Here is a 27,460-nt window from a genome sequence, read left to right as displayed (position 1 = left end):
TCCTAGCCTAGCTGCTTTATAAGTGGTGCCTTCTTGATATCACTTGTGAGGTTCAGACTTGTCTTCGGACATTTGACTAAACAATAATAATAATAATAATAATAATAATAATAATAAATGGTCCAAGTAACTGAAATGAGATATCTGTTCGATTTCTTTTCCGTTTACTACTATTTTACACTAGATAGAATTCCTCCTTTGAATGACAGTAATTTAATTCTCGTTTCCTTTGTCTAAATTTTTAGATTACATGTTGGCGTTATATTCTAGTTTAATTGCTGGTCTTTGCTAGTAAGTCATCTTATTTTTACAGAAATCTTCTTGATCATCTGTGAACTATATTGTTTTCAAGTCTGTATCACTTATGTTAATTATACAGTTTCCTTTCAGCATTGTATTTATAGGGATAGAGAACGTTCTTGTTTTATACAGGTTTACATCAGTGGCATGTTTAGCTACGGTGTGACTCTGAAGAAACTTGGTATTGTGTTATGTTTGTAGTGCTGTTGTCTGCCTATCAGTGGTTGGTCTGCTGGCTGCTACAAGCCACTGCAAACAAAGTGCAGTCTCTGCTGCAGCGAGGCAAGGATGCATTTACAGCTAAGAATGACTCACAGATGTTCTATGCGAAGCCCTTGTCACTGGCGTTTATTGAGGTGAGTGATGTCTTCACTTATGTTGAGTATTTCATACACTTTGTATGATAATTCTCCATCAAATCTCGTTGTAATCCATAATGTTGAAACAACTGCAGCTTGCAGAAAACATCTGAGTACCCTCGTTATAAGAGTGAATAAACTGATGTACTCTTTATCTTCTCCTGCTCTTATACCTGTTATTTACTTGTAATTATTTATAAATGTATGATTTAAAACTGTATTTCATTGAAATAAAAGTAAGTTCACTCTTAATTTTTGGTTATGTTTCCCACTGCATGTCTTCAGGTTAGTCATGAGTTCTTGACTAAAGTACCAAGGACAGAAAAAACATATTCTTTAAATTCAGTACCGGTATTTTACAGTTTACAATAACCTTAGGGATAAACAAGTTCAGGAATACAAAGAAAGCAACAAATTTTCTGTAATATGAGTTTCGCAATAAAAAAATGTAGTATATAAAATGTTCATAAAAAACTGAAGAACAGAAAATGACTCTTGGTACAACACCTTAATTTATATCTAAAATAAATGGTATTTTCAAGTCAGTTTTATGTTTTAGCGAATAAGTAGAATGTATTTTTTCTGTTTGTGATTATGTATTCAGTCTCTTTTTTTTTATTACATATATATATATTTTTTTTATTATTGTTATTTCAAAGTTAATACTGATTGTGTATATGTATTCAATCTCTCTTTTTTACTTAATTATGTTTATTATTATTTTTAAGTTCATATTTGTATACCGGTATGTATTTTTTCTGTATGTGATTTGATCCTGGTTGAGTGGAAGAGAAGGCCTGATGGCCTTAACTCTGCCAGGGAAAATAAAACTATTATTATTATTAAGTGACGAAATAAAGAAATGACAGTGAATTCGCAATTTGTTATGCTAATATGTACCTAGCTTTATTTTTTCTTTTTCACTTTCTTTTCAGCATTTCATTCTTCAGAAATTTTGGCTGTGTGTAACAGCTGATGGACTTGACCCACAGCTTAAAGCCGTACTTACAAATTTGTGTTCTCTATATGGTGCTTGGAGCCTTGAGAAGTACCTTGTTACTCTTTATCAAGGTAATATTAAAATATTATGTATTAATTTATATACAATTAATCAAGAAGGTAATTTCCTAATGACACAATTCTTCTGTACAGCAAGAAAATTTATTGCATATTATTACTGTGCCAGTAAAGAGTTCTTCCATGAAACAAGATTTATTCAGTATCAGATGGCCTAATGATTAGAGTGAAATTCAAAAGACCCGAACTGAAAGTCCACTTATGCAGAAACGAAAATTGGTACCAATCCTAACACTGCAAATGATTTTTTCAACCTGCTCTTTGTCACAGTTTTGTTTACTCATAGGTCACTTTCGAGGGTAGCATTGTTTGTTTGTGAAAGAAATTGCCTTTTTTCTAATTAAAAAATGTGTCACTAATGCGGAGAAAATGAAGTAGGACATTGTACACGCTGTCTATTGCCACTTCACAGTGTTTCAAAATTATACCGCCATGGATCCAGTGGCTAGAGTGTTTAACTCATAATCCAGTGCACCTGGGTTCGATCCCTGGCGTATCTCTGATTTATGACTTGCGTTGGGTAAGCCTGTGATCCAGGTAAGACAGGGTTTCTTTCCGGGAGCTCCAGTTCCTCTGTGGCAACAAATCTCCATCATCACCTCATTACATATCATTTCATTGTGGGTGTAGCATAGACCAGCCTCTTACGGCGCACCCTGGGCAATGACTCTGTCAGTAAATTAGTCTACACAACTGGCTTCATATAAGTATTTTTTTTTATTTTAGTTGGTTATTTAAAGACGCTGTATCAACTGCTAGGTTATTTAGCGTCGATGAGATTGGTGATAGCGAGATGCTATTTTGGCGAGATGAGGCCGAGGATTCGCCATAGATTACCTTGTATTCACATTACGGGTGGGGAAAACCTCGGAAAAAAACCCAACCAGGTAATCAGCCCAAGCGGGGATCGAACCCGCGCCCGAACGCAACTTCAGATCGGCAGGCAAGCGCCTTAACCGACTGAGCCACGCCGGTGGCTTCATATAAGTAAATGACGAACAGTCAAGTACCTGCCATTAAATAAAAATCAACAATGAGGTGTTATTTAATCACTTACTTACTTACTTATTGGCTTTTAAGGAACCCGGAGGTTCATTGCCGCCCTCACATAAGCCTGCCATTGATCCCTATCCTGAGCAAGATTAATCCAGTCTCTACCATCATATCCCACCTCCCTCAAATCCATTTTAATATTATCTTCCCATCTACGTCTCGGCCTCCCCAAAGGTCTTTTTCCCGCCGGTCTCCCAACTAACACTCTATATGCATTTCTGGATTCGCCCATACGTGCTACATGTCCTGCCCATCTCAAACGTCTGGATTTAATGTTCCTAATTATGTCAGGTGAAGAATACAATGCGTGCAGCTCTGCGTTGTGTAACTTTCTCCAGTCTCCTGTAACTTCATCCCTCTTAGCCCCAAATATTTTGCTAAGAATCTTATTCTCAAACACCCTTAATCTCTGTTCCTCTCTCAAAGTGAGAGTCCAAGCTTCACAACCATACAGAACAACCGGTAATATAACTGTTTTATAGTTATTTAATCACATCATTATAAACTGTTGTACTTTTGTTTCCAAGTTCATTATCTTAAGTAAGTAAATTGTAGTGTCATATGTTTCTTGACATTATTCATTTCAGGTTCTTACATTAGTGGACATGAGCCAGCACAGCTGATTCGAGAAGGCATTTTAGATCTCTTCACAAAGCTGAAACCTGATGCTATTGCTCTAGCAGATGTTCTTGCACCTCCGGACTTTGCCCTTAACTCAGTACTTGGGAAGTCTGACGGCAAGGTGTATGAAAACCTTCAAGCCTTCTTATTCCAGAGCCCACAAGTGTTTGAGAGACCATCTTGGTGGCAAGATGTGGTTTACTGGCATGAGCGATCCAAGCTTTGAGTTTATATCAGAGAGGGAGAGAGAGAGGTGAGCGAAATATTACTTGCAGATCTTACCATTATCTTTGTATTTTTGTTATAGAAAGGAAATTCATAAAAGTGTTAGTGGCTATTTATGTATCAAGTATGCAAAATAAGGCTTTAACAGATGAATTCAGTGAGCCTGCTAAAGGCTTTACGTACATGATGCATACTTTATTTTATTTCATATAATTTAAAGAGCTTTTACTAAACTCTTTTGTTTGACTGTCTCCGTGGTCTGTTGGTCAGCATGCTGGCTTCCAGATCCGGAGGTCCCAGGTTTGATTCTCGGGCTCGACTCTCGATGAATTTTTCTTGAAGAAGAAAAATTGCCTGGGTGTCTAGAGTCTTAATATTAATTAGCCAGTCATCAAAAATATAAAATACAATATATCAGGACTGTGGGTGGGTAGTAACCTGAACAAAAGTTTCAGCGTCACATTGTTGACAAATAACTCCATCTGTTAGCACAACCATAAAGCACTGATAGATGCTATAGATTTAAAACAACGAAAAAAAAAAACTATGGTATGCACCACGTACGCAAAACCTTTAGCGGACTCACTGAATTCATCCACTAAAGCCTTATTTTGCGTACTTGATACATAAATAGCTATTAACACTTTTATGAATTTCTTTTCAATAACAACTACAAACACCATCCAAAAGATACAGAATATAATTAAAAATATGTAGCTAGTTCAACACATATATGGGAGTACTATATAGTTTTGTAAATGACAGTAACAAGTAAATATATATACATGTTGATCCTTACTGTAGTAATTAATCAAAATAACTATGGTTGTGATTTATTTTTAAAAGTACGGAATGGTTGTCTATTTTTTACGATATATATTTTTGTACCATTGTTACAGATAAAATACGTTTTCTCCAAGTGTTTTTATAAAAATGTTGTTTTATATTTTGTAGTATTACATAAATCCAGTGTTCGACTTGATAAAAATGTGGGAGAGAGAATTTCTCGTTGACATACTAATTTATTTATTCATTTTATTTCTTTTTTTTTTAAGTATTTGTATCAATATTCGATTTTTAAATTTATTGTTATAAAATTATGTGTATTATTCTTATTGTTGTTGTTAACGTCTATTTTGTTTATTTTGACACCTGACATGGTTATTTTTTAATTTCTGCTACCTTGATAACTCTTTCTCTCCTACCTTATGACTTAATAGATACCTACTGGATAATTTACAAATCAGTTATTATGAAAACAGCAATAGCAACAAACACAAATACAACAAACGCATAGTATTTCTGGCATAGCTCTAAAAAAAAAGGAAAAGAAGAGAGAGACACAATCTGAAATATCTTAATGCATTAATTTTATATTGTTGTGTATATCAATTCTCGATGCCCATGCGTCCTACTTTAAACAGTTCAAACCTACCCGCGCAAATGAGAGTCGCTGCTTTCTCTCTCTCAGAAAGCAGGTTGGCTCGCTTTTTTTCCCTCTTGTGAGAGAGAAAGCAAAGATCGCGCGGCGACGAGTCACGTTGGCAGTAGAAATACCCCCAGCCACTGTGACGTCAACGGCGTCCTCAACCACCATTGTTCCGAGGGGTATAAATATAGCTTGGACACAAGGCCAGGCCACTCGTTCGCCAGATGGCAAAGAGGTAGCTCTAACGCGTCCTCCGCCACTGGCAGCAGTCTTCCAACCAGGCCTACGCTATGGTTGTCTTTTGTTCGGACGTGTCTACACACGGCCACCACTCCGGGAACAGGGAGCCAAGCTGCGTCCCTGTCTCCTGTATTCTTTCTTACACCAGCTGAATATTCCTCACTTCTTACGTATCCTAAACTTATGTTATTCTCGTCTCGCTACTAGTCTCATCAACACCTACCCGCCCACTTCTCTTCCCTGATCGCCCTTCTCTCACACCTTCCTGACTTCGACTCCCCCGCACTTGTTCCGACTTGTTCGATAAAACACAACCCTCTCCTTAATCCCCCTCTAGAGTCGGTAAGTCGCGAGTTCGCTCTGTTTGATCCATCGATGATAGAGGTTACCATTTTCCCTGCTCCTGAAGTCAGTAAGTCGCACAGTATGCTGTGTTGATCCTCTGATGCCAGAAGCTTGTTCTCGAAGTCGGTAAGTCGCACAGTACGCTGTGTTGATCCTTCGAACTAGAGAACTAACCTTCTACCCGATTCCCTCTCTCTCGTTATCCTGCCCCCGCCACAACACACATGAGAGCAAATCGATTTTCCCCAGGCACTCCCGTTACCCCTACCTCCCTCTCACTCGAGTCGCACTTTACTATCACCCATCATAACTCTCCCCGCATCGAAGTCTCAGGACGAATTTCTAAACTATCAATTTCTATCACGACTCCCCCGTTACCCCTACCACAGAACTAGGAGGGAACCATAGTTACACTTTCACTATTACTTCTGTAATAAACAATGTTACTTTAAAAACAGTCTTTCCTTTAAACTTCACCACAGTTTCGTATCACCCCACCTACAAACCACAGCCATCTTGTCACGTCACTCCCGTTTCCCCTCCCCACCTCGACAACACGTCGGAGAGCGAAACGACCAGGAGTCCGGCGTACGACAATATTAAAGAATAATTTTTTATATTTAAATCCAAGAGTTTTTACAAACGACAGTCAGAAAAAGTTCATTATAGCAAATTCGCTCTAGAAGGAAAAAATGTTTTGATCACTGCACAGAAAATAAGTAAGTTTTCAGAAATGCAGTTTTAGGAAAAAGTTCGTTATTCAGGCTAGTTAATACTAATGTATTAAAACATAAATTCAGAGCGAGGAATTTTCTTTATCCAGTAGAGGAAATGAACACAGAAATGTAGAAGTTGTGAAAAAGATCCAGAAGGGGAAAAATTTCAGGCTCTCCTTCCCTCTTCATTTCGAACACTGCATTGACCATATTCACTTACTACTTCCGTTGGTTAAGGTAGAAAGGGTAGCTGGTGAATTAACAGAGCTTCTTACGTATTAGTATATTTCATTATTATAGTGACATACTTCTCCATATAGTGATTCTCATTTACTTCCAAAAAGAATCCATTTTTGTTAGAATTTCAAACTGTAAAGTTTTTATTCATTTATTTCCTAAACAGTAGTGAAATTGTTGTTGTTGTTTTCTAATGCCAGGCGTTTGACAGTAAAGTCATTTGACCTCTTGCACTCCAATATTTTTCAAAGATATTATCATGACCAGCCAATGAAGCACAGATTTTGAGGTGTTCCGAATCCATTTCTTGGTTTGAGTTGCACAATGGACAGTTTGGGGACTGATATATTCCAATTCTATGCAGGTGTTTGGCCAAACAATCATGGCCTGTTGCCAATCTAAATGCAGCTACAGACGATTTTCATGGTAAATCGGGAATTAACTGTGGATTTTGATGCAGAGAGTTCCATTTTTTCCCTTGGGATTGAGTTATCAAATTTTGTTTGTTTAAGTCTAAGTATGTTGATTTAATAAATCTCTTCACAGAGTAATATGTAGATTTAGTAACAGGTCTGTAAGTAGCAGTGCTGCCCATCTTTGCTAAAGCATCCGCATTCTCGTTTCCCAGGATTCCACAATGGGATGGTATCCATTGGAATACAATTCTTTTATTGAGTGATATTAATTGAGAGAGCATTTTAGTTATTTCTGCTGTTTGAGATGTAGGTGTGTGTTTAGAGACTCTTGATAGAAAAGCTGCTTTGGAGTCTGACAATATAACTGCATTCCTAAATTTATTGATGTGGCATAGAAGATTCCTGAGACTTTCACTTATTGCAATGATTTCACCATCAAAACTTGTTGTTCCATATCCAAGAGATCTATAAAGTGAGAAGAGACAGCACATAACACCTGCACCGGCACCTTGTTCTCTGGAGATCAAGGATCCGTCGGTGTATAAATGAAGCCAGTTTTGTGGAGGGTACCTAATATTAATTGTCTCTAAAGACAATTGTTTCAGTATTTCAGTGTTTACTTCTGATTTCAGTATTTCTTCTGTTAAATTTAGATTATATTCTATATTTAATAGAGTTAAAGGGTTTGGTTTAATTTGTAAGTTTTCTTTTAAATTCGGGATATTGATTTTCTGTTTTAATTCTTGAACAAACAGTAGTGAAATTAAAAACGTACACTTCCTACCTTCAAGATGGCTGATGACTTCTTCGTCATTCCCTTTTGTAATTCGCAGGACAAATTTGCCTTTCCTATTTTTGTGATATAATATAATATAATATTGTTTAATTAATTCAGTCTAATTGACATATCACAAATATAAAAAGTCAATGACACTTACCCATGTAAGTGATCATTGTGTACTATACAAATATAACAATTAAAAATTAAGCAAACATTTTCGCCCTTCAGGCATCATCAGGCTTTTTTATATACAATATCTTGTACATTTTGTCTCTTATTGTGGAACGAATGATTAATCACAACCTTTTTAATAATGAAAATAATAACTATATAAATTGACTTATGGTAATTAACAATCTAAAATTAATGTACAGATATGAAAATTTAATACATAATAATGATATAAAATTGTGGCTGCACTGCTGTGTTGTGTTTAAATTATAACATCATAAACCTGTGAACATGATAAAAACATTTCATTCCTCTTTAAACTTCATAATTTCATTAATTGGATGTTTTGCTGCTAGTCTTGTCTCATGGTTCCTATTTTTGTCTTCCTTAGTTTAAATTAGTGCATTTCGTGATAATGTTAGAAACATTACATATTCCTCAGTTAATAAAGTTTGGTAGTCCTGTACATGATAGATGATAAAATTTAATAAAATTAAAAACCGACATTCACAGTTCATAACTAATTACATATAAAATTGTTTTACTTAAACAGTATTTTTTTAAATATTGTGAGAAAGGCTACAACCAAAAATTGCTTCATTGGTTAGTTTTTGTATACCTTTTCGTAGACCTACAGTATATATTATGTATAGTGAATAAAATGTACTAATCCTTTAGTGGCCAGTGTTACCTCAAAGTAACACTCCAGTTTTTCTTATTACATTTTTTTGTATGATGTATATATCGCTCATCTGTTGCATTTGCATAATTTTATATGACGTTGAGATCATTAAAATTGTTTAAAATAATGTTTTCTATGAGAAAGAAATAAAATGCTTTGACTGCAGTCAAATGTAACCCCATCAGCTTCCATTCGTGCCATACACTGTTTATTTTACATGTGCCCTACCCATCCTTTACCGCAAGTTTCAGTTGACTGCAGTAGCTGGGTTTTGAACATGCGATCTTAGGCAAGTTATGTTAACCCTTCATAACTGACATGCCTTATGTTAGACTGCATAGCTGCTAAAACCCGATGCTGACAGTTACACAACATCAGACTAAAGAGATAGACAAAATGTATGCTACTTTGCATAAAAATTCGGTCAATAAGAGGGTTAATGATACTGCACTTATTTAAATTGTATAGCTTGATTATAGGTCAGTTTCTGTCAGATGCGTTTCCAATTCACTGTGGGCTAAAGCAAGGAGATGCACTATCACCTTTACTTTTTAACTTTGCTCTAGAGTATGCCATTAGGAAAGTCCAGGATAACAGAGAGGGTTTGGAATTGAATGTGTTACATCACTGCTTGTCTATGCGGATGACGTGAATATGTTAGGAGAAAATCCACAAACGATTAGGGAAAACACGGGAATTTTACTGGAAGCAAGTAAAGAGATAGGTTTGGAAGTAAATCCCGAAAAGACAAAGTATATGATTATGTCTCGTGAAGGGAATATTGTACGAAATGGAAATACAAAAATTGGAAATTTGTCTTTTGAAGAGGTGGAGAAGTTCAAATATCTTGGAGCAACAGTAACAAATATAAATGATACTCGGGAGGAAATAATTAAACACGGAACAAATATGGGAAATGCCAGTTATTATTCAGTTGAGAAGCTTTCATCATCCAGTCTGCTGTCAAAAAATCTGAATGTCAGAATTTATAAAACAGTTATATTACCGGTTGTTCTTTACGGTTGTGAAACTTGGACTCTCACTTTGAGAGAGGAACATAGGTTAAGGGTGTTTGAGAATAAGGTGCTTAGGAAAATATTTGGGGCTAAGAGGGATGAAGTTACAGGAGAATGGAGAAAGTTCACAACACAGAACTGCACGCATTGTATTCTTCACCCGACATAATTAGGAAAATTAAATCCAGACGTTTGAGATAGGCAGGGCATGTAGCACATATGGGCGAATCCAGAAATGCATATAGAGTGTTAGTTGGGAGGCCAGAGGGAAAAAGACCTTTAGGGAGGCCGAGACTTAGATGGGAAGATAATATTAAAATGGATTTGAGGGAGGTGGGATATGATGATAGAGACTGGATTAATCTTGCTCAGGATAGGGACCAATGGCGGGCTTATGTGAGGGCGGCAATGAACCTCCAAGTTCCTTAAATGCCAGTAAGTAAGTAAGTGAGCTTAATTCATATCAGTACCGTCTGATAAAGAAACAGAGGAATGAACTCTCTCTTAATGTAAGTAGTTAGTTCATTGAATGCTATCCCATTGCAGTAACCATCAACAGTACTACAGAAAATAATTAGGAATGGAATTCATTCTGTCAAATTAATAATCATCGGTGGTCCAGGAGTTAAATGTTTTGTCATTCAATTCAGAATTTACATGTTGGAACCTATTTGAGGGCATTGAAATTTTACAGACAATAACCCTTATTATGGCTTCCTTTTGAAAGGAAGTAAAATTGGCAAGATGTGAATTAAATACTAAAATCATTTTCATTGTCGTAATGTTCGAACTGCTCAACATTTCATAAAATAGCGAAACTAATATGCAAGTCTAGCTTTCAGGTAAAGCTCCCTGTGAAGTCATTCAAATGAAACTAATAGCTGAGAGTTTTACGGAAATAACAGCCTCTCCTGCCCAAATACTTTCTCACCTTTCTGTAGTATGCTCTGTTTCTACTGACAAAGCACTAACAATAGAGTCACGGTGGGATAACTGTTCTACCCCATATAGAGGATCTAGAGATATTAAAGTAGCAAACAATGAATTCGGTATTTTTTTTTTTTTTTTTTTTTTGTAAAATCTTTACTTATCTCAAAAGGTTACAAATATAGACTCAGAAATTCCCTTTTCACTACAAATAATATAAAAGCCAGTCAATACCACTTATTCATCCAGGGCCATTCTTTGTGAAAAGTTTCTTCCTTCCTTCCATGCTAGCATTCGGTACATTTATACTCATACAAAAGTGACTTATTCTTTTCCTTCTTCTTTTAAGGATGGATAAAACATGTCCTATTCCAAGGCAAACGGAGTCTTTCCATTTAGTTCTTGACCTGCCCAAGCCTCTTCGTCCTTTCAGATGGTAGTGAAAATCATAACGTGGTTAACGTTGTTTCTACATGTGTTACCAATTAAATTGATAAGATATTATATCATCCCATATATTGTTGGTGTTTAATTATAATTTCTTCATTTCTTATTTTGTTCTTTTAATGTAACTCCTGCTTCTGAACTCAGAAACTGCATGAAGCAGCCTATCCTTTTTTCTATTTTGCTTACCACAAAGACGAATTGCTTTCGAGAGGACATTATGTAATCTAATTTGGAGTTCTTTTGACTTGGTTATGTTTCTGCATGTTTCCTTCTTATTTTGAATTCAGTGTATGGTTAAATTGCAGCCTAAATGTTTAAAATCGCATATTTGCTCGATAATTTTTTCATCTATGACTATTTTTGGCCGTCTAGTTTGTTTTCCTTCCACTGCCAAGACCTTGGTCTTTGTTGAAGAAATATTCATATCATACTTTTCCAATACTCTATTCAGTTAATGTTACATTTATGTGCAAATCGTTTTCTGAATATTCTAATAATACCTGCTCCTATGCAAACAAAATACTACTAATATGGAAACTGTTTCCAGAAAATATATTCTTTGGTTTTAAGGCTTTCCATTCTTCAAATATACTATTTATATAGAGATCAAATAATAATGCAAAGAGACCACGTCTCTGTCGGAGTCTTCTATTAATCCAAAGAGATGGACCAGTTTTCACAACTATTCTTTTTAATTTCGATTTTGATTGAAGTTTGATCGTGGGGAGATTTTATTGCTTTTATTAAATTTGGCGGTAAAGGTACTCTGTTATATTTTTTTCTAATGTTATCCGCAATGACTGTAATAGAAACTGAATGGCCTTTTTTCATAGTGCTATTGATTTCTTGACAAGTAAGTATTATTGGTAGAATCCAAGAGGGCTGTGTCTTGGTAGAATCTCATAAATCATAATACCTTTGTAATATTTCTGTAAATTTTAAATAGGTACCGAGTTTTGTAAGTAGCAAAGTAGTTGTTGTTTTCTAATGCCAGGCGGTTGACAGTGACGTCTTTTGACCTCTTGCACTCCAATATTTTTCAAGTAAGTAGCAAAGTAATATTAGAAGTAATAATAGGAGTTCGTGAAAAATTTAATCTTACATGTAATTAAACCGTACAATTTATAAGTGAAGTTGAATATCTTACTTTCTTGGATTATACGTAAAAAAGACTTGCAAATCAGAAAACTAAAGTTTATTTTCTTAATAAATTTTTAATTTTTGTGTCTTTTAAATGATGGTTCAAGAAAATAATCTACAAACATAAATAAAATTGGCAACTTGATGAAAACTGAATTGTTACAAAATGTGTAAAACGTATAATGAGAAAAGTATGTGTCATTTTCGAGACATCGTTTTTATAATCCTCTTTAAGGACTTTTTGTGATCGTAATAAATATTAATGGCGTATTTGTCGTATAAAGGATCTTTCTTTACAATACATTGCCAGTGTATCTGTTCAGCAATGAGTGCACAGATGCTTAAGAGGTACCCAATGCCCAGAGCTACAAAGGCCATGTAAAGCTTGGGCAGATCCATCAGAGCCTTTTTGTCGTCGTCGACTTCCTCTTGAGTGTCGTCATTTGACACAATATTGAGCATCACATCTTTCAGCCACTTCTTGACAAGGCCAGCTTCAATGATACGCCGTAAGAATCTGTCCATGTGTGGCTTCAGAGGTGAATTCTTCTGAAGACCTATTGATATAGGCATGTGGATCACACAGTCATGCATAATGTGTAAGTTTCGTTCGCCTTGACCAACATTTGATTTAGGAATGCTTTTAGTCTTATTATGTTTTCTCGTTTGTTGTCTTTTCACTCGTAAATATTGCAAAAAATATATGTTTTCGTAATAAGCAAATTGTCCTCTTGCCACCCGTTCTACTGCAGAATCAGTATCGTAGATAACTTCGAACTTAAGACCTATTTTTTGTCCTGCTGTGTCTAGTGACGTGAGAAAGAATTCCTTCACCTCTTCGCCCCATCCTCCACATGAAATATGGCTGTCTACCAGTTTTTCCAGTGTGTCTATGGTGACCCTGTGAAGTAAGTAAATTTTAAAAGTCATTTTCTACTACAGAATGTTCCACTAGCAAGAGCCCTATAAAATTAAAGACACTGGTTAAAATAGAGAAATACTTCCTGAAAATTGACCAAAGGAAAGAATTGAGATCTGTATTAGTTATTAAAGAGTGTACAGAAATTTAAAACATTGACATGTAAAGTAGTTTTTACTTATTGCATTTGGTGGGTGAAAAATATTAGTACCAGTACAAATTTAGTCGTTCATAAAAGTGTAGTATAACAGCAGATTATATCGTCGGTTGAATGCAAGAACTAGGTAACTCGAAATTTGCGTTTTTTAGTTACCTCTTTTATAGCATAGCAAAAATCGCACAAAATGTTGTTGTTGTTTTCTAATGCCAGGCGTTTGACAATAAAGTCATTTGACCTCTTGCACTCCAATACTTTTCAAACATATTATCATGGTCAGCCACTGAAGCACAGATTTTGAGGTGTTCCAAATCCATCTCTTGGTCTGAGTCGCACAATGGGCAGATAGGGGACTGATATATTCCAATTCTATGCAGGTGTTTGGCCAAACAGTCATGGCCTGTTGCCAATATAAATGCAGCTACAGACGATTTTCGTGGTAAATCGGGAATTAACTGTGGATTATGATGCAGAGAGTTCCATTTTTTCCCATGAGATTGTGTATCAAATTGTTTTGTTGAAGTCTAAATATGTAGATTTAATAAATCTTTTCACAGAGTAATACGTAGATTTAGTAATAGGTCTGTAAGTAGCAGTGCTGCCCTTCTTTGCTAAAGCATCCGCATTCTCGTTTCCCAGGATTCCACAATGGCATGGTATCCATTGGAATACAATTCTTTTATTGAGTGATATTAATTGAGAGAGCATTTTAGTTATTTCTGCTGTTTGAGATGAAGGTGTGTGTTTAGAGACTATTGATAGAATAGCTGCTTTGGAGTCTGACAATATAACTGCATTCTTAAATTTATTGATGTGGTATAGAAGATTCCTGAGACTTTCACTTATTGCAATGATTTCACCATCAAAACGTGTTGTTCCATATCCAAGAGATCTATAAAGTGAGAAGAGACAGCACGTAACACCTGCACCAGCACCTTTTTCTCTGGAGATCAAGGATCCGTTGGTGTATAAATGAAGCCAGTTTTGTGGAGGATAATAAATTTATAATAATAAATTTAGCCCGTACACATCCCCTAAGGGCAAGGGCCTCCTGTTGTCACAGGGAATTGCTCATAAGTAGGCTCCTAAGCTGAGCGAGTCCTTAGGAGCTTGGTCATATTACTGATATTTCTTCGTTTCACTGTTCCTGACTTCCCTCTTCGATCATTTCTACCATACTCATCTCCCACACTTCCTCATATCACTTCACACGAATTACACTCACTGTCGTTGCCTTTCTGTCCTATCTGGTGCTTGTTGATTCATGTTTGGTGCCAGTTGCCTCCATACTTCTCTGTCTCGTGCCACTCTCGACCATTGACTTCCCGCTCTGGTTCTGAAGTAGTCCGCCCATCTGGTTTTTTGTCGTCCCACGTGCTGTCGTCCTTCTCTCGGGTCCCACATTGTGGTGCGATTCGTCCATTTCTGGTGATCCATACATGCTACGTGGCCGCCCCATTTCCATTTTAGGTTTTCTGCCCTTTCTACCACATCGCGCATTTTTGTCCTTCTTCTTATTTCCTCGTTTCTGAGTCTGTCTCTTAGTGAAACATTTAGGATCTTCCTTTCCATTCTCCTTTGACAAACCTGTAGCTGTTTTTTCTGTTTTTCTGTCAAGGACCACGTTTGACAGCCATAGAGTAATGTCGGCATGACACATTTGTCTAGGATTTCAGCTTTCGTACTTGCTTTTTGCCGTTTGTCCCTGAGTAGGAATTTGAGCGACCAAAATTTGTTCCATGCCAGTCCTATTCTGCGTTTGATTTCATTCTCTGTGTTCTTGTTTAGGGAGATGCTTTGCCCGAGGTACACGTACTGCTGCACATACTCAAGTGCTGATTGTTGAATTTGGATAGGGTCTTGTGTTCCATTGGTCATAACTTTTGTTTTTGTGGGATTCATTGTGAGTCCTACTGCGCTGCTTACTTTGTCCACTTCAATGATCATTTCCTCTAGCATTTTTGCTGATCTTGCCATCAGAGTTATGTCATCTGCAAATCTGAGGTGTGTCAGTTTCCGCCCATCTATATTTAGTCCATGTGTGTGTTTCCATTTCAGTTTTCTAAATTGGTGTTCCAGCACGCTTGTAAATAGTTTTGGTGGTACCTAATATTAATTGTCTCTAAAGACAATTGTTTCAGTATTTCAGTGTTTACTTCTGATTTCAGTATTTCTTCTGTTAAATTTAGATTATATTCTATATTTAATAGAGTTAAAGGGTTTGGTTTATTTGTAAGTTTTCTTTTAAATTCGGGATATTGATTTTCTGTTTTAATTCTTGAACAATGGATATGAAACTTTTTTGAGTTTTCAATCTACATAGAGGACTGTACGAATGCCAATTGTTTCCTGGTAATCTGATAAGTTTTTCATATTGAATCAGTGCTTTTTCTTCTATTGTCATTTTGATGCTGTTAATATTAGTGAGGAATCTCATAGAATCTATTGGAGTTGTTTTGATTCCACCAGTAATGAGTCTGAGAGCTTGGTTTTGAACATATTCTATTTCGTTTATGAAAGGTGAAGTAATTAAAATTTCTCCGCAGTATGTCAGCACTGGCTGTATAAACATTTTGTATGTAGTGTTCAAAGTATTCCTAGAGCATCCCCATTTCTTTCCTGCTAGTCTTTTTAGAAGGGAGAATCTTTTACGAGCTTTTTCAGAAATGTATTTCAAATGGTTGCTCCATGTTAACTTACTAACGAAAATAACTCCAAGATATTTGGATTGCTTATATGAGGGCTGGAATGAACCTCCGGGTTCCTTAAAAGCCATTTGTAAGTAAGTAATTACTTGAAACTAGCACTTTTTTCTAGGCCTTTAATAATGTACAGGAAATGATCAGGTTCAACAACTTACCTCGGTGTAGGATTGGTAAGGATGGCTGTCATGCTTGCTCTGTATGCCACTACCACAAGAATACAGTAGATCCACCACCACCCTGTGAGGACTCGAAGAGACCATCCTGTTGGCAGCTTGGGTAATGAAATCAACAAGAGCATTCCATACGTGTACAGGATACCATTGTCGAGTTCGCTGAACAGGTAAAGACCTTCAGTTTTTACTTCCTCATCAACATACATTTTGGTTTCACCTGTTGCTTGTCCTTTTTCTTTCACCTTGATTATGTTCTTATGCATTGGGTTAGACACAATGTGGTGGTGGTAGTTAGCAAGGGCGTAGAACACAAATCCAGCCAGGAACAAAGTGACGACGACTGCAGCCCACATTACTGGCCTGAAAAAAAAAGTGTTATTACTTGGGACATACTTCCACATTGTACAAATTACGCAGTCACTAAAATAACCATGTTTTAGTCGCATCTTTAACAACGCTATAATAACTACTATATTAAGTTTTTTAGCATATATAGAATTGGTGATTTTGGGATTGTATTTGGTGAGATGAGGTCGAGGATTCGCCGTATGATTGCTTGACATTCTTTTTACAGTTAGTAAACCTCGGCAAATACCCAACCAAGTAATCAGCTCAAGTGGGAATCGAACCTACAGCTGAGAATCATGCTGGTTATCCTGAGACTATGCTGGTTGTCTATAGGTATAAAGGTATTTCTGGCTAGCCTTAGTGTAACATAACTCAACTAAGAAAGGATGAGTGGAACAGAGAAAAATTCTCTCCAGCACCGGGATTTGAACCCGGGGTTTCAGCTCTATGTGCTGATGCTCTATCCACTAAGCCACACCAGATTCCCATCCCGATGTCGGATTGAATCCTCTCAGTTTAAGTTCCTCCTCTTGGGTTCCCTCTAGTGGCCTACCCTCATGCACTGCGTCATAGATGTATGACAGTGGCACAATGTCCATACATGTGCAGAGGTGCACTCGTTATGAGTGATTAAGTGGCCGGGATCCGACAGAATAAGCGCCGTCTTAAATCACTAAGTGATTATTTTTCGCATGTCATATATTATTACGATGTACCGAAGTACATATGATATTTCCGTGCAGAAATTCTGCGTCATCATATGATGGAGGATGAGTGGAACAAATTTCCACATTGTACAAATTACACAGTCAATAAAATAACCATGTTTTAGTCGCATATTTAGCAACGCTATAATAATACATAATATATAAACCATTCCACTCATCCACTCGGTACATCGTAATAATATATCAACTAAGGACAAACCTCCTGCTTATCACCTCCAGTGTCTTCACGGCTCCCGCAAATCAGGGGAATGCAGCATTACCTATCAAGAGAGACAAGCCCACCACTGTGGAGTAAGTCCAACCGTGAAACTAGTGGGCCCGGGTTCAAATCCTAGTTGAGACAAGTTACCTGGTTGAGATTTTTTCCGGGGTTTTTCTTCAATTCATTAAGAGAAAATACTGGATAACTCTTGGTGCTGGACCCTGGACTTATCTCGCTAACACTGTCACTTTCATTTCACTCAGACGCTAAATAACCATAGCAGTTGATAAAGCGTCGTAAAATTACCAATAAAAGAAAAAAAGAAATAATTGCCACTTGGACATATTTTATTCTGAAGTCCAGATATAAAATTTCTAAATATAGCCAGGAAAAAAAAAGACAATTTTAACTCATACTGTTCCCTTTGTACAATTGTTTAAAGAGAGACATGGGATTATTTTCATTAAAGTAATAGCCTGAGGAAAAAAATCAAATAAGGTAATCAAATGTTGAGTAAATGTTATTTCCTAGTATATAATGTTGTTTTATACTTATTTCTACCATATTCTTTTTCAGAACATAAATTTGTGAAAATTTCATAACCTGTCAATACAACAATAACCTGATATAACAGTACAGTTTTTCTAGTCTCCAGAAAATTGTTGTATCGAGGTTCGACTGTATTATAAATATGCGGGTTGTAGCGCAGTGTTCAAGCAGTAACACCTCTCTCTACCTCTCTGTTTCCATCTATATCCATCTCTCTCTCTCTCTCTCGTATGGGACAGATATTACTACATCGCACGATCTGTTATTGATTCTCGTCATATGCAGGAAGTATGTATTTCAGCATAGATATTTAATATGAGCAAAATTCGTTTAATAGGAGAAATCAATATACACAGACAGAATTATGGACAGACAATAGATAGCATGCCCAACACCACTTTTCGGTGTGAGGGATGCAGAAAACATGTATTTTTCTGAACATCTCGAAATTGATTTTTGTAGCACCACAGTATGTATTTTCTCTAATGAGAAAAGTGAACATGGATATCAGTCAAGCCGAAGCCATTTGAGAAGGGCCATTATTGTAAATTGCTTAACATTAGCAGCTGATGCACTGCTTCACCTTTCTGCAAATTTGAAGCATTTTGTCACATTTGTTGGCAATAACTCTTACTTGAAAGGTAATATAAGTGTTTTCCAGGAGTTGTCAGTGAGTGACTCAGGTGTGAGAAATGTAAGGCACTCTGTGGTGTAAGGAATCGTAAGATCAAGGAGCTCCAAGTAGTAAGGGGTGTAGTAGAGGTTCCCGAGGGCGACATCAGCATTGCCATTCATAACTTCTCCCAGCAGACCAGTGTACGAGTCATTCAGCTGCTTGCGACCCCATTGTTCCATGTCTGCATCTGGTGCTTCATACACATCAGGTTCAAAGTTGAGTGCATTCGCCAAGGTTGTCAAAACCTGTAACAAAACAAGTAAAGTTGGACAAGTTGTGTTTCATTTATAGAGTGAACTAATTGGAATAAACAGCTTCTATCATCTAATCATTTCGAGATATATCCATCCTGAGGATTACCGTATTTGTCTCTAGGTCCAAGATACACAGATTCAATTCCAGACGAGATCAGTTATGTACAGATGGAAAGAAAAACTTAACCGCAGTTTCTTTTTAATGAAAAATAAAAATATTGGCTCCATGAGGTAGAGTTATCGCATATGAAAGATTCCTTTGTTCATGAATAACGATGAGGTTCATGTCTTTATTATAATTTGCTTTACAGTAATGTAAATTTTAATTAGTGGATTTGGATAAACAAAGAAACAAATGTTAGGAAGGTGATAAAAAACAATTGTAGGTAGATGATAAAAATTGTAGGATAAGCAGCCATGATTGGTTGAAACACGTTGTTCCGTACCGTTTTATTGGTCAAAAGTATGACACAGTAAAAGTATAATAGTGATCATAAGATATATAGGCATTAAATATTTAATTAAAATATTTGAAACATTTCTACGTAAAATTTGAAGTTACCTGACAAACATATGTTTCAGAACGTAATTATATTATTAAATTATTGGTCAATACATAATTTATCATTATACTGAAAATGAAGGACTGTGCTTTAATCAAACATTATTAGAAAAATCAAAGTTTTATAAGCTGTATGTATTAGAAGGCTTTATAATAATCTACATATTTCATGTTTTTGGCTGTATACCTCTATTTCAAGTCCTCCAAACCCGATAGGACCTCTGCCTTCCACAATAGTATCCTTCCTAGCAGGAGCTGTCATCTTCACACTGGCAGGCACGTGCTGAAATGTCACCACTTTGAGTTGTTCGCCTTGCAAGTCTGAAGTCTTCTCTCGAAATAGATCAGTTCCAGTGTGGAATTTACCAAGGTGCCATGTATCCAAGCGTTGTGGAATAAAAATCTTTTGTATTGGTGTTGGAAATGGAACAGTGCTGATGTCATACCAAGGTCGAATCCTCTTGTTGTTAAATGCCCCAGGTCGGTTGTATCTCCCATGTTCACGCAGGAATACAATGTTTACAATTTTTTTCCATAGATAGTGGAGATTGGAGTGAAATAATCTTTTATCATGTAGTAGTACGAATTTAGCTCGCGTATCAAGCATTCGGTATCTGCAACAGCCATCCATACTGTTAGTAATAGAGAAATGCATAATCTTTTTATTATTATTATTATTATTATTATTATTATTATTATTATTATTATTATTATTATTATTATTATTATTATTATTTCCCCTCCCCATTAAGGAGATTCATTTAGCATTCTGTTAAGAAAAATTTCTATTCATGAAGCTGGTCATCATTTATCACCAAACTTTGCCTTAATTTTAGATAAGAAGGTTGGTCCAAAAATAATTCATCATACAGTATAAAAAAATCATCTCTCTCTTATCATCTCGAAACAGTGATAGATATGCCAGCATGGTGAATCTATGGTATTTTCTGTTATTTCTGAGTCGTGAAAATAAGTTAACAAGGCTGTATTGTATTCATAACTACACGAAACATAGAATGAATTATTGCTTGCATCACCTGTCCCCAAATTTGAGGAAACGTGATACTTTCCCGCCATTGGAAATTAACAAAATGTAAACTCGACAACCTGATCTCTTAACATGTCTAATCACAGACAGTGTTTTGAAATTTGGACTCTGCAAATCTTCCTTTTCTTCCACTAGCACCTGCAAATAATAAAAGAAATTCATAAGATTTAGTTTCTGACTACACATTGTAAGATATAGTTATAAGCAGTGCTGTCATGTGGGGCCATATGGCATCATATGAATCGTATGAGGAAGAGAAAATTTTGCTGATACAGGACCATGATGTATGGGTTAGGTACATGGAGGTCTGTAGTGGTACAGTACTGTACTGATTTTAGACTATCTCTTGCTGTTCCTAATATATCTTCTTTGATGTTCATAAACATATATGATCACCTTAGTCTTGGAATCCGGAACCATATAATAAAAGAATGGTTATAATTAATTGATTAACTAGTGGACTTACTCGTGTTAATTATGTAAGATTTGTGCGGCTTACAGCTGTTTCAATGCTTGACGCACCATCCTCAGAGCCTACTAGATCACGGCGTCATGTCGAACTTCTCTGCCTGTTATGTGGGTGTGTTTGATTGTTGAAAGGTGTTAAAGAGTGGAGTCAAATAGTGTGTGTGTACTGAAATTGATCTGTGTGTTGAGAATTTGATTGGGATGTGTTTTAGTGTGTTTGTATATTTCGTATTGTTCTAGTGTGTTGAGTTTTTGGTTCTTGGGTTGTATGTGTAGGATTTCCATGTCCGTATTTATGTTATTGTATGTATGGTTAGCATTGGTTATGTGATTGGCGTATGTAGATGTATTGTGTCCTCTGGTTATTGCTTTAATGTGTTCTTTGTAGCGTGTTTGGAATGATCTGCCTGTCTGTCCTATGTAGAACTTATCGCAACTATTACATGTGAGTTTGTATACACTTGTGTGGTCGTATTTATTTGTTTGTGTTTTTTGTGTGTTGAGTTGTCTTTCTAGTGTGTTTTCTGTTCTGTATGTTATGTTGTATTTCTGCTTTCTGAATGAAGATGCGATCTTATGTGTGCTTTTGTTTTCATATGTTAAAGGTTGAATAAACCCATAGTAGACTACTGCAGATTCACGAATACAAGTGTGCATCTGTTGTGAAAGCTTCATGGGATCTTTAAATCAAGTTTGTTTTACAATTAAAATGAAAAGCAGAACACTTTCTTTACAGTACTTCTTCTTTAACATAAAAATATCCATTAAATGGTGGTCAGAGGGGTACAGAGAGTACAATACCGTATATTTCAAGGGAGAAAAATATGGTGTGGGCACATATGGTCAAGAAGAAAATTACCATGACAGCACTACTTATATTATTGACTGAAATCATTAAACTTGCTTCGATTTACTTTACTTTCTTAGTAACATTCTCTACTGTAATAGCAAATAAAAATATATATTCTAACTATTATTTCATAGTACATATTGTTATTATGCAATTTATACTATATCATAAATGTTGTCATCAATGAACTGAATATATTTTTATCCATTGCTTCTAAAATAAAGAACAATGTATTGTTGTAAAAATAAAATTATTTGCTAAAGATTTTTGTTATTTGCACTTTACATAACATTTTGTCCTTACGATATACAATGAAATGATGTGTCTTATCATTCAGTTTCCATACAAACACTTTCAATTATGCGTTTCAAGTATATCTACCTTTGTTCTAATTCACGAAATAAAATATAAATACTACCACTTCAAACTTTTAATAAATGCAAATTAGATGGCATAAGAAATTATTTAAAAAACATCAGTATTGGACTTAGCTGAAATTGTTTATGGCTATGCTACAATTTCAGTAGATCTGACAAGTAAATCGAGTTTTTTCTCTCTTTGGTAGAAATTTGATTCCTGTCCCTTGGTCTGTGTTGTCTTTTGTGGTTTCTTTGTGTCCTGTTGTCCACATGAGCCCTGTGAAAATTTGGTGGTGGTTCAAAATTCTTATTAGTTAAGATAAAGTAGGCTGAAAAGGTACAATCCTTGAAAGTTGTTGATAATGATGATGAAATAACTAATCCACCTATCCGTGCATCATTCTCATCCACATCTATCCATCTTTCTCCAATAAATCCAATGACCTATGCATCCATTCACAAATCCATTCATCAATCTATCCATTCACCACTGTTTCTGTTGTGATCTTATTATCATTGGTCGTCGCCATTATCTACTTTTAGTGTTTGAAAATGTGACCTATTCTGTAATAACTTCTATGAAGATTCTGATTATTAAACATAGGATAGTAATGGGATATGGGATTCTTTGATCATGTAGTCAATCTGTCGCAAACAGTGCTGAACAAAAGCAAGACAAGAGACGCATATTCATTTCTGTTAAAAGGATATAAATCTCTATAATTTTATCTAGAGTTCAGATCTGATTCTACTACCTTTGTAGCCACAAACATTAGCACTTCAGCCACAACAGAGGACTCATTTATTGTCAATTTCACAAGCATGAGATTGTTATTGTGGATTTCGGGCTTCACTAACATAGAAACTGTGGATTATAATGTGTTTTTCTTATAGAGGGAAAGATTCCCCCGTGTTTTTAAATGGCCAGGGTCTTTCATCCCAAAATGGAGCAATAGTATAAGAGGTTTAAAAAATAATTAATACTCTTCATTGTGAAAACTTTACGTCTTAATTTTACACTTGCAAAATGTGAAAGTAATCTAAGTGAAAGGTTTAAAACATAAATATGTGTATATTAAAAAGTAATGAAAACATATGTTAAGCAGTTTTCAAAATAGTGATTTCAGGATGGTGTATAATTGTTATTGTCACCCTTATTGTTACCATCTTTATTAGTATACCGGTAATTCCTTTGTAGTAATGTCATAAATCGATGAGATCCTGTTGTTTAAATTGCAGGTACTAAATTATCAAGTACTAACTCATAGTCGCAAATCAGCACTGATTACATTGTACCATGAATGACACAGAAACATTTGGAAACTGAGACATAAACTAGAAATAGCAAAAAAGGAATGTTAACACAATAGTAGGCGAATAAAATATTTTTGGATCACCTCGTTTAGCTAGCTTAAAGAAAATTGAAGAATTTGAGACATCAGTAGTTCGTGGTACGAAAGTTTTAAAATCTTTGGCAGGAAAAAAAACAGACTGTAGTTATCTGTAATAGTAATGTAAATATAAAGTTAGTACATACCTTATAATAAGGCACATTTCCAAGTGTCTTGAAGAATTGGCTGTTAAATATATCTTGCTGAGCTCTGTCATTAATAACGGCCAAACAGTTGAGTTCGTCAAGCGTTTGTGCAACAATAGCAGTCACCAGACGCTCCAATCCTTCATTGTAGTCCACTTGTTTTACATATTTGAATAATTTTGTATCACTAGATGCAAAAAAACACTGAATTAGAGAGGGTTTTCCAAAATAATTGCTCTGATATCCATATGCTTTATTTGGAAAAATATGAGGCCTACATGCTGTAGGAAAGAAGTAGGTCTCGGTAAACAGTAAATTTAATCTCTCTAAGTTTATTAAAAGGGTGTTTCTATGCGAGAGTGCTATCAAAGATAGGCATGATTAATTTACCTACTTGACTTCTAGTTGAGTTATATAAATACCAACCAAAAAAAAAAAAAATTGAGAGGCATTGCCACTTTGGAATCGAAAATTCGTCTTCACAATCTTCTTGCCTAAACACTCAAACATTCTGAGCACGCCATGTTTGCAACTGAATGACTCTTGAAATGCATTCCCTCCAAATGTAGCTTATGTTGCAGCAGAATTGATCCCACGGTCCTGAGAAGAATTCCTCTGGACTCCTGGAATATGTTTATAACATGAATAGGTGTGCATTCAATTCAAACTTTTTTCCACTGAAAATTTGCCTTCCTTTGTAAGCACTTTTGTGCAGAAATACCATTTAAAAGTGCCACATACACATGTGCAGTCTGCTGTTAAAAAATGGAGTGTCAAAACCACAGAAAGCATTTTGTTTGCTGAATTTCGCAGTTCATTGTTCTGTCGTGACTGCGCAACGTAATCTTCGACGCAAATTTAAATGATATTTATTACCAGAAAACTCCATAAGAAGCACAAGGACTCGGAAAGGAGGGATACATTTGTAAGACCAACTGCACACTTCCAATGAAACACGAGACTATCTGACAACCAACCAGAATAGCCTGAGCAATTAGGCAACTGCAAAGTCCGAAAACAACTCTGTGGCGTATATTTAGAAAGATGTTAAGAATAAAGCCACAAAATTGCAGTTATCCTGTATTGAAAAAGGTGATGGAAGCTGTCAAACGCATTTGATTTCATTTCTACAAGGAAGTCGTAAATTCCTAGATCATCCCAATCCCGTTTGGACTGATTATCTGGTTCAGTTTTGATCGAAATTTCTCCAAAGGCGAATGTCGGTTAATTCCATGGCAAAACCTGGACTCATCATCAAATGGGGATCCTATGGATCCAGCCACATCCCACTCTTTGTCGCCAGAGAGCTCTATCTTGAGCATCTCCACGCCTCAAATTCCTTCCACTCCTTTCTTCCACTGTGGCCGTGGTCTACCTCTTCTCCTTTTTCTATCCAGCAGTTGGTAATTGAACATCATATATGGTATCCTATAATAATCTATCCTAAGCACGTGGCCATACCATAACAACTGCCTCCTCTCAATGTTATGAATAATAGTGTCCTCTTTCTTCATTTTGCGCCGTATCTCTTCATTGGTGATGTGCTCCAACCTTGACACCCTAGTGGTTCTCCTCAGAAAATCCATCTCTACTGCCTCATTCCTCTTACAGTTCCTCTCGGTGATGACCCAACATTCTGACTCGTATGTGACAATTGGCTCAACAATTGCCTTGTATATATTGGTCTTAGTTCGCCGTCCAATCTTTGTTGATCAAAGAAGTGTGTTTAGTATCCTAACCACAGCTCTTCTCAAATTCACTGGAAACCTTATATCCTCTTCACAGGAGCCTTCATGACTAATAAAGCACCCAGGTAATCCGTCCGATTTCCGAGGCATATGATGAAGAATTTTAGTATTTCAACAATTTTTCCAAAGAATGGGTTACTGGCAGGGGCGATTTCTCAGGGCATGCTATACTTGCTGCGCAAGCCCAAAATTTTCGTAGAATGTGTATTTCTCAAAATGGCGTTACGTACATTAAAATTTATTTTGATTTTTGAAATACTGTATAGGCGTAATACCATCCACAGGTTGCACACCGCAAGTATCGCAACGCTTGCTCGTTTCTCAGAGCTACAGGAAAGACGTAGAAATAGCGAGAATATGATGCGTGCGCAAGTGCCTTCCTCCTTGGTCCGTCCTAGGCGCACATGCTTCTGTTATGTGTTGTTTGAAGCTCTGGTCCGAGGGCTACACCAACGACTATTTAACGTTACACAGACCAGTATTGACAGCAGGAATGTGCTGTGATTTGCGAGTGCAATGTAATTGTATGAGCGGAATGCCTATGTTAGCTGCTGCATGTATTATTAATTCTTAAACATTAATTTGAAGTATTGCAATGAGTTCGGAATTGTGTTATTGAAACCTTATTATTAAATCCATTTTCCCGAAGGACTATTCAAGAGAAGACAGACATTATAGAGAATATGTGCTCAATACAACAATATGCATTGGTTGGCAGGGTCGAAAAAACTAAATAAACTGTTTTGTTGGCCATGTTTGTTATATTATATCGAACTTCTACATCTGATAAGCGAATATGATCCATGACTCATAATGATTTCATAATTATAAAATAAATTATTTATGTGGGTCTGATTATTTTTATTAATTATGAATTATTATATCCTCCCATCTTCCCCTATGAATAAAAGAGCAAGCCTAACTTTCGTGACTACCATTCGCCCCTGGTTACTGGCCCATTGCTTCAACCCCCAACCTGGAGGACCAGGATTACTTTTTCGGGTAATCTTCCCTAGACGAGCTGCCTTCACTACGGCTTCGAACCCTGTCCACCTTGGACTCATCTTGCAAAATATCACCAAGCTGTCACAAATTCTACTGATGCTACGTAACTGCACAGTTAATACAGCGTCGTTAAATAATTGATTAGAAAAATTCGATTGGGGTTAAAATCTGATAGGAAGAGTTACACATTTAATACTCCACGTCCACACGATGCATTGTCCAATTTTGGACATGCAGTACACAGTATAATCAGCACATAGGGAATAATTCCTATTTGTATTTTACGAAAAATCATACCTTATGTTGTATGTGTTATTCATGTTCTTTATTTTTGCAATCTCCAGGGCGCTGATGAAAGTAGGAATATTATCAAATATTACGTCTATGTAAAGTAATGTAATAAATAGAAGCGTGATACTACAGAACATTGCATTTGCTGACTAAAGTCACTGACTGAAGGGCTTTCTCTTCACAATGTAGCTACTGCGTTTATCCAATTTACATTTTCGAAAAGGTCATTAGACAATCGTATTTCCATTGCCTTTGCATAAAAAATTCATGCACTTTTAACGAGATTTTAATATTTTAAGAAGTTAATGCAACTGTTCGACACAGTTGGTTCCAATTGCTTATGTGGGCAGTACTAGATTAAAGACCTTTTGCACTGCTGCTATAACAATAGTAGACTTTACACCTCATCATAAAAACAAAAAAATTGGAGTAATTGATTAACTAGCGGACTTACTCATGTTAATTATGTAAGTTTGTGCGGCTTACAGCTGTTTCGGTGCTTATCACACCATCCTCAGAGCCTACTAGATCTCGGCGTCATCTCGAACTTCTCTGCCTGTTATGTGGGTGCTGTAAGCCGCACAAACTTACATAATTAACACGAGTAAGTCCGCTAGTTCATCAATTACTTATATTCAAGTGTTAAAAGTAGTGTATGCAGAATCAAAATGGAAGAAAATTGGGTTTCATTGAATATTA

General features: G+C 36.1%; 2 protein-coding genes across 3 annotated transcripts in view; one reads left to right on the top strand and one right to left on the bottom strand.

The window, feature by feature from the left end:
* The window catches only part of LOC138714843 (peroxisomal acyl-coenzyme A oxidase 3-like), a 27,803-nt gene extending 21,025 nt beyond the window's left edge, over positions 1-6,778 (top strand). For both annotated transcript variants that reach the window (XM_069847031.1, XM_069847032.1), the window contains 3 exons: positions 502-656; positions 1,595-1,730; positions 3,377-6,778. In XM_069847031.1, the coding sequence (XP_069703132.1) occupies positions 502-656; positions 1,595-1,730; positions 3,377-3,636 (551 nt within the window). In that variant the 3' untranslated portion in view covers positions 3,637-6,778. The remainder of the gene's footprint in view (positions 1-501; positions 657-1,594; positions 1,731-3,376) is intronic.
* Positions 6,779-9,644: 2,866 nt separating this feature from the next.
* LOC138715709 (ionotropic receptor 21a-like) lies at positions 9,645-26,529 on the bottom strand. The gene is made up of 7 exons (XM_069848765.1): positions 26,442-26,529; positions 23,718-23,998; positions 20,493-20,641; positions 19,643-20,069; positions 18,598-18,884; positions 16,119-16,496; positions 9,645-13,083 (listed from the first exon to the last, which is right to left on the bottom strand). The coding sequence occupies exons 1-7, from the start codon at positions 26,527-26,529 to the stop codon at positions 12,381-12,383; spliced, it is 2,313 nt and encodes a 770-aa protein (XP_069704866.1). The 3' UTR covers positions 9,645-12,380.
* Between the last annotated feature and the right edge of the window lie 931 nt (positions 26,530-27,460).

This window comes from Periplaneta americana, chromosome 15 (genome assembly GCF_040183065.1).
Source record: "Periplaneta americana isolate PAMFEO1 chromosome 15, P.americana_PAMFEO1_priV1, whole genome shotgun sequence".
Classification (NCBI taxonomy): Eukaryota; Metazoa; Arthropoda; class Insecta; order Blattodea; family Blattidae; genus Periplaneta; species Periplaneta americana.
This window is presented reverse-complemented; position numbering and strand designations above follow the sequence as displayed.

Bases quoted from the DNA above. Each gene is read 5' to 3' on its own strand.
- LOC138715709 (XM_069848765.1), bottom strand. From the start codon at position 26,529: ATGAGTCCAAGGTGGACAGGGTTCGAAGCCGTAGTGAAGGCAGCTCGT. The intron at 20,642-23,717 runs GTATGTACTAAC...TATTATTTGCAG, and splicing joins GAAATGTGCCTTATTATAAG to GTGCTAGTGGAAGAAAAGGA. The intron at 13,084-16,118 runs GTAAGTTGTTGA...CTTACTTCACAG, and splicing joins CTTACCAATCCTACACCGAG to GGTCACCATAGACACACTGG.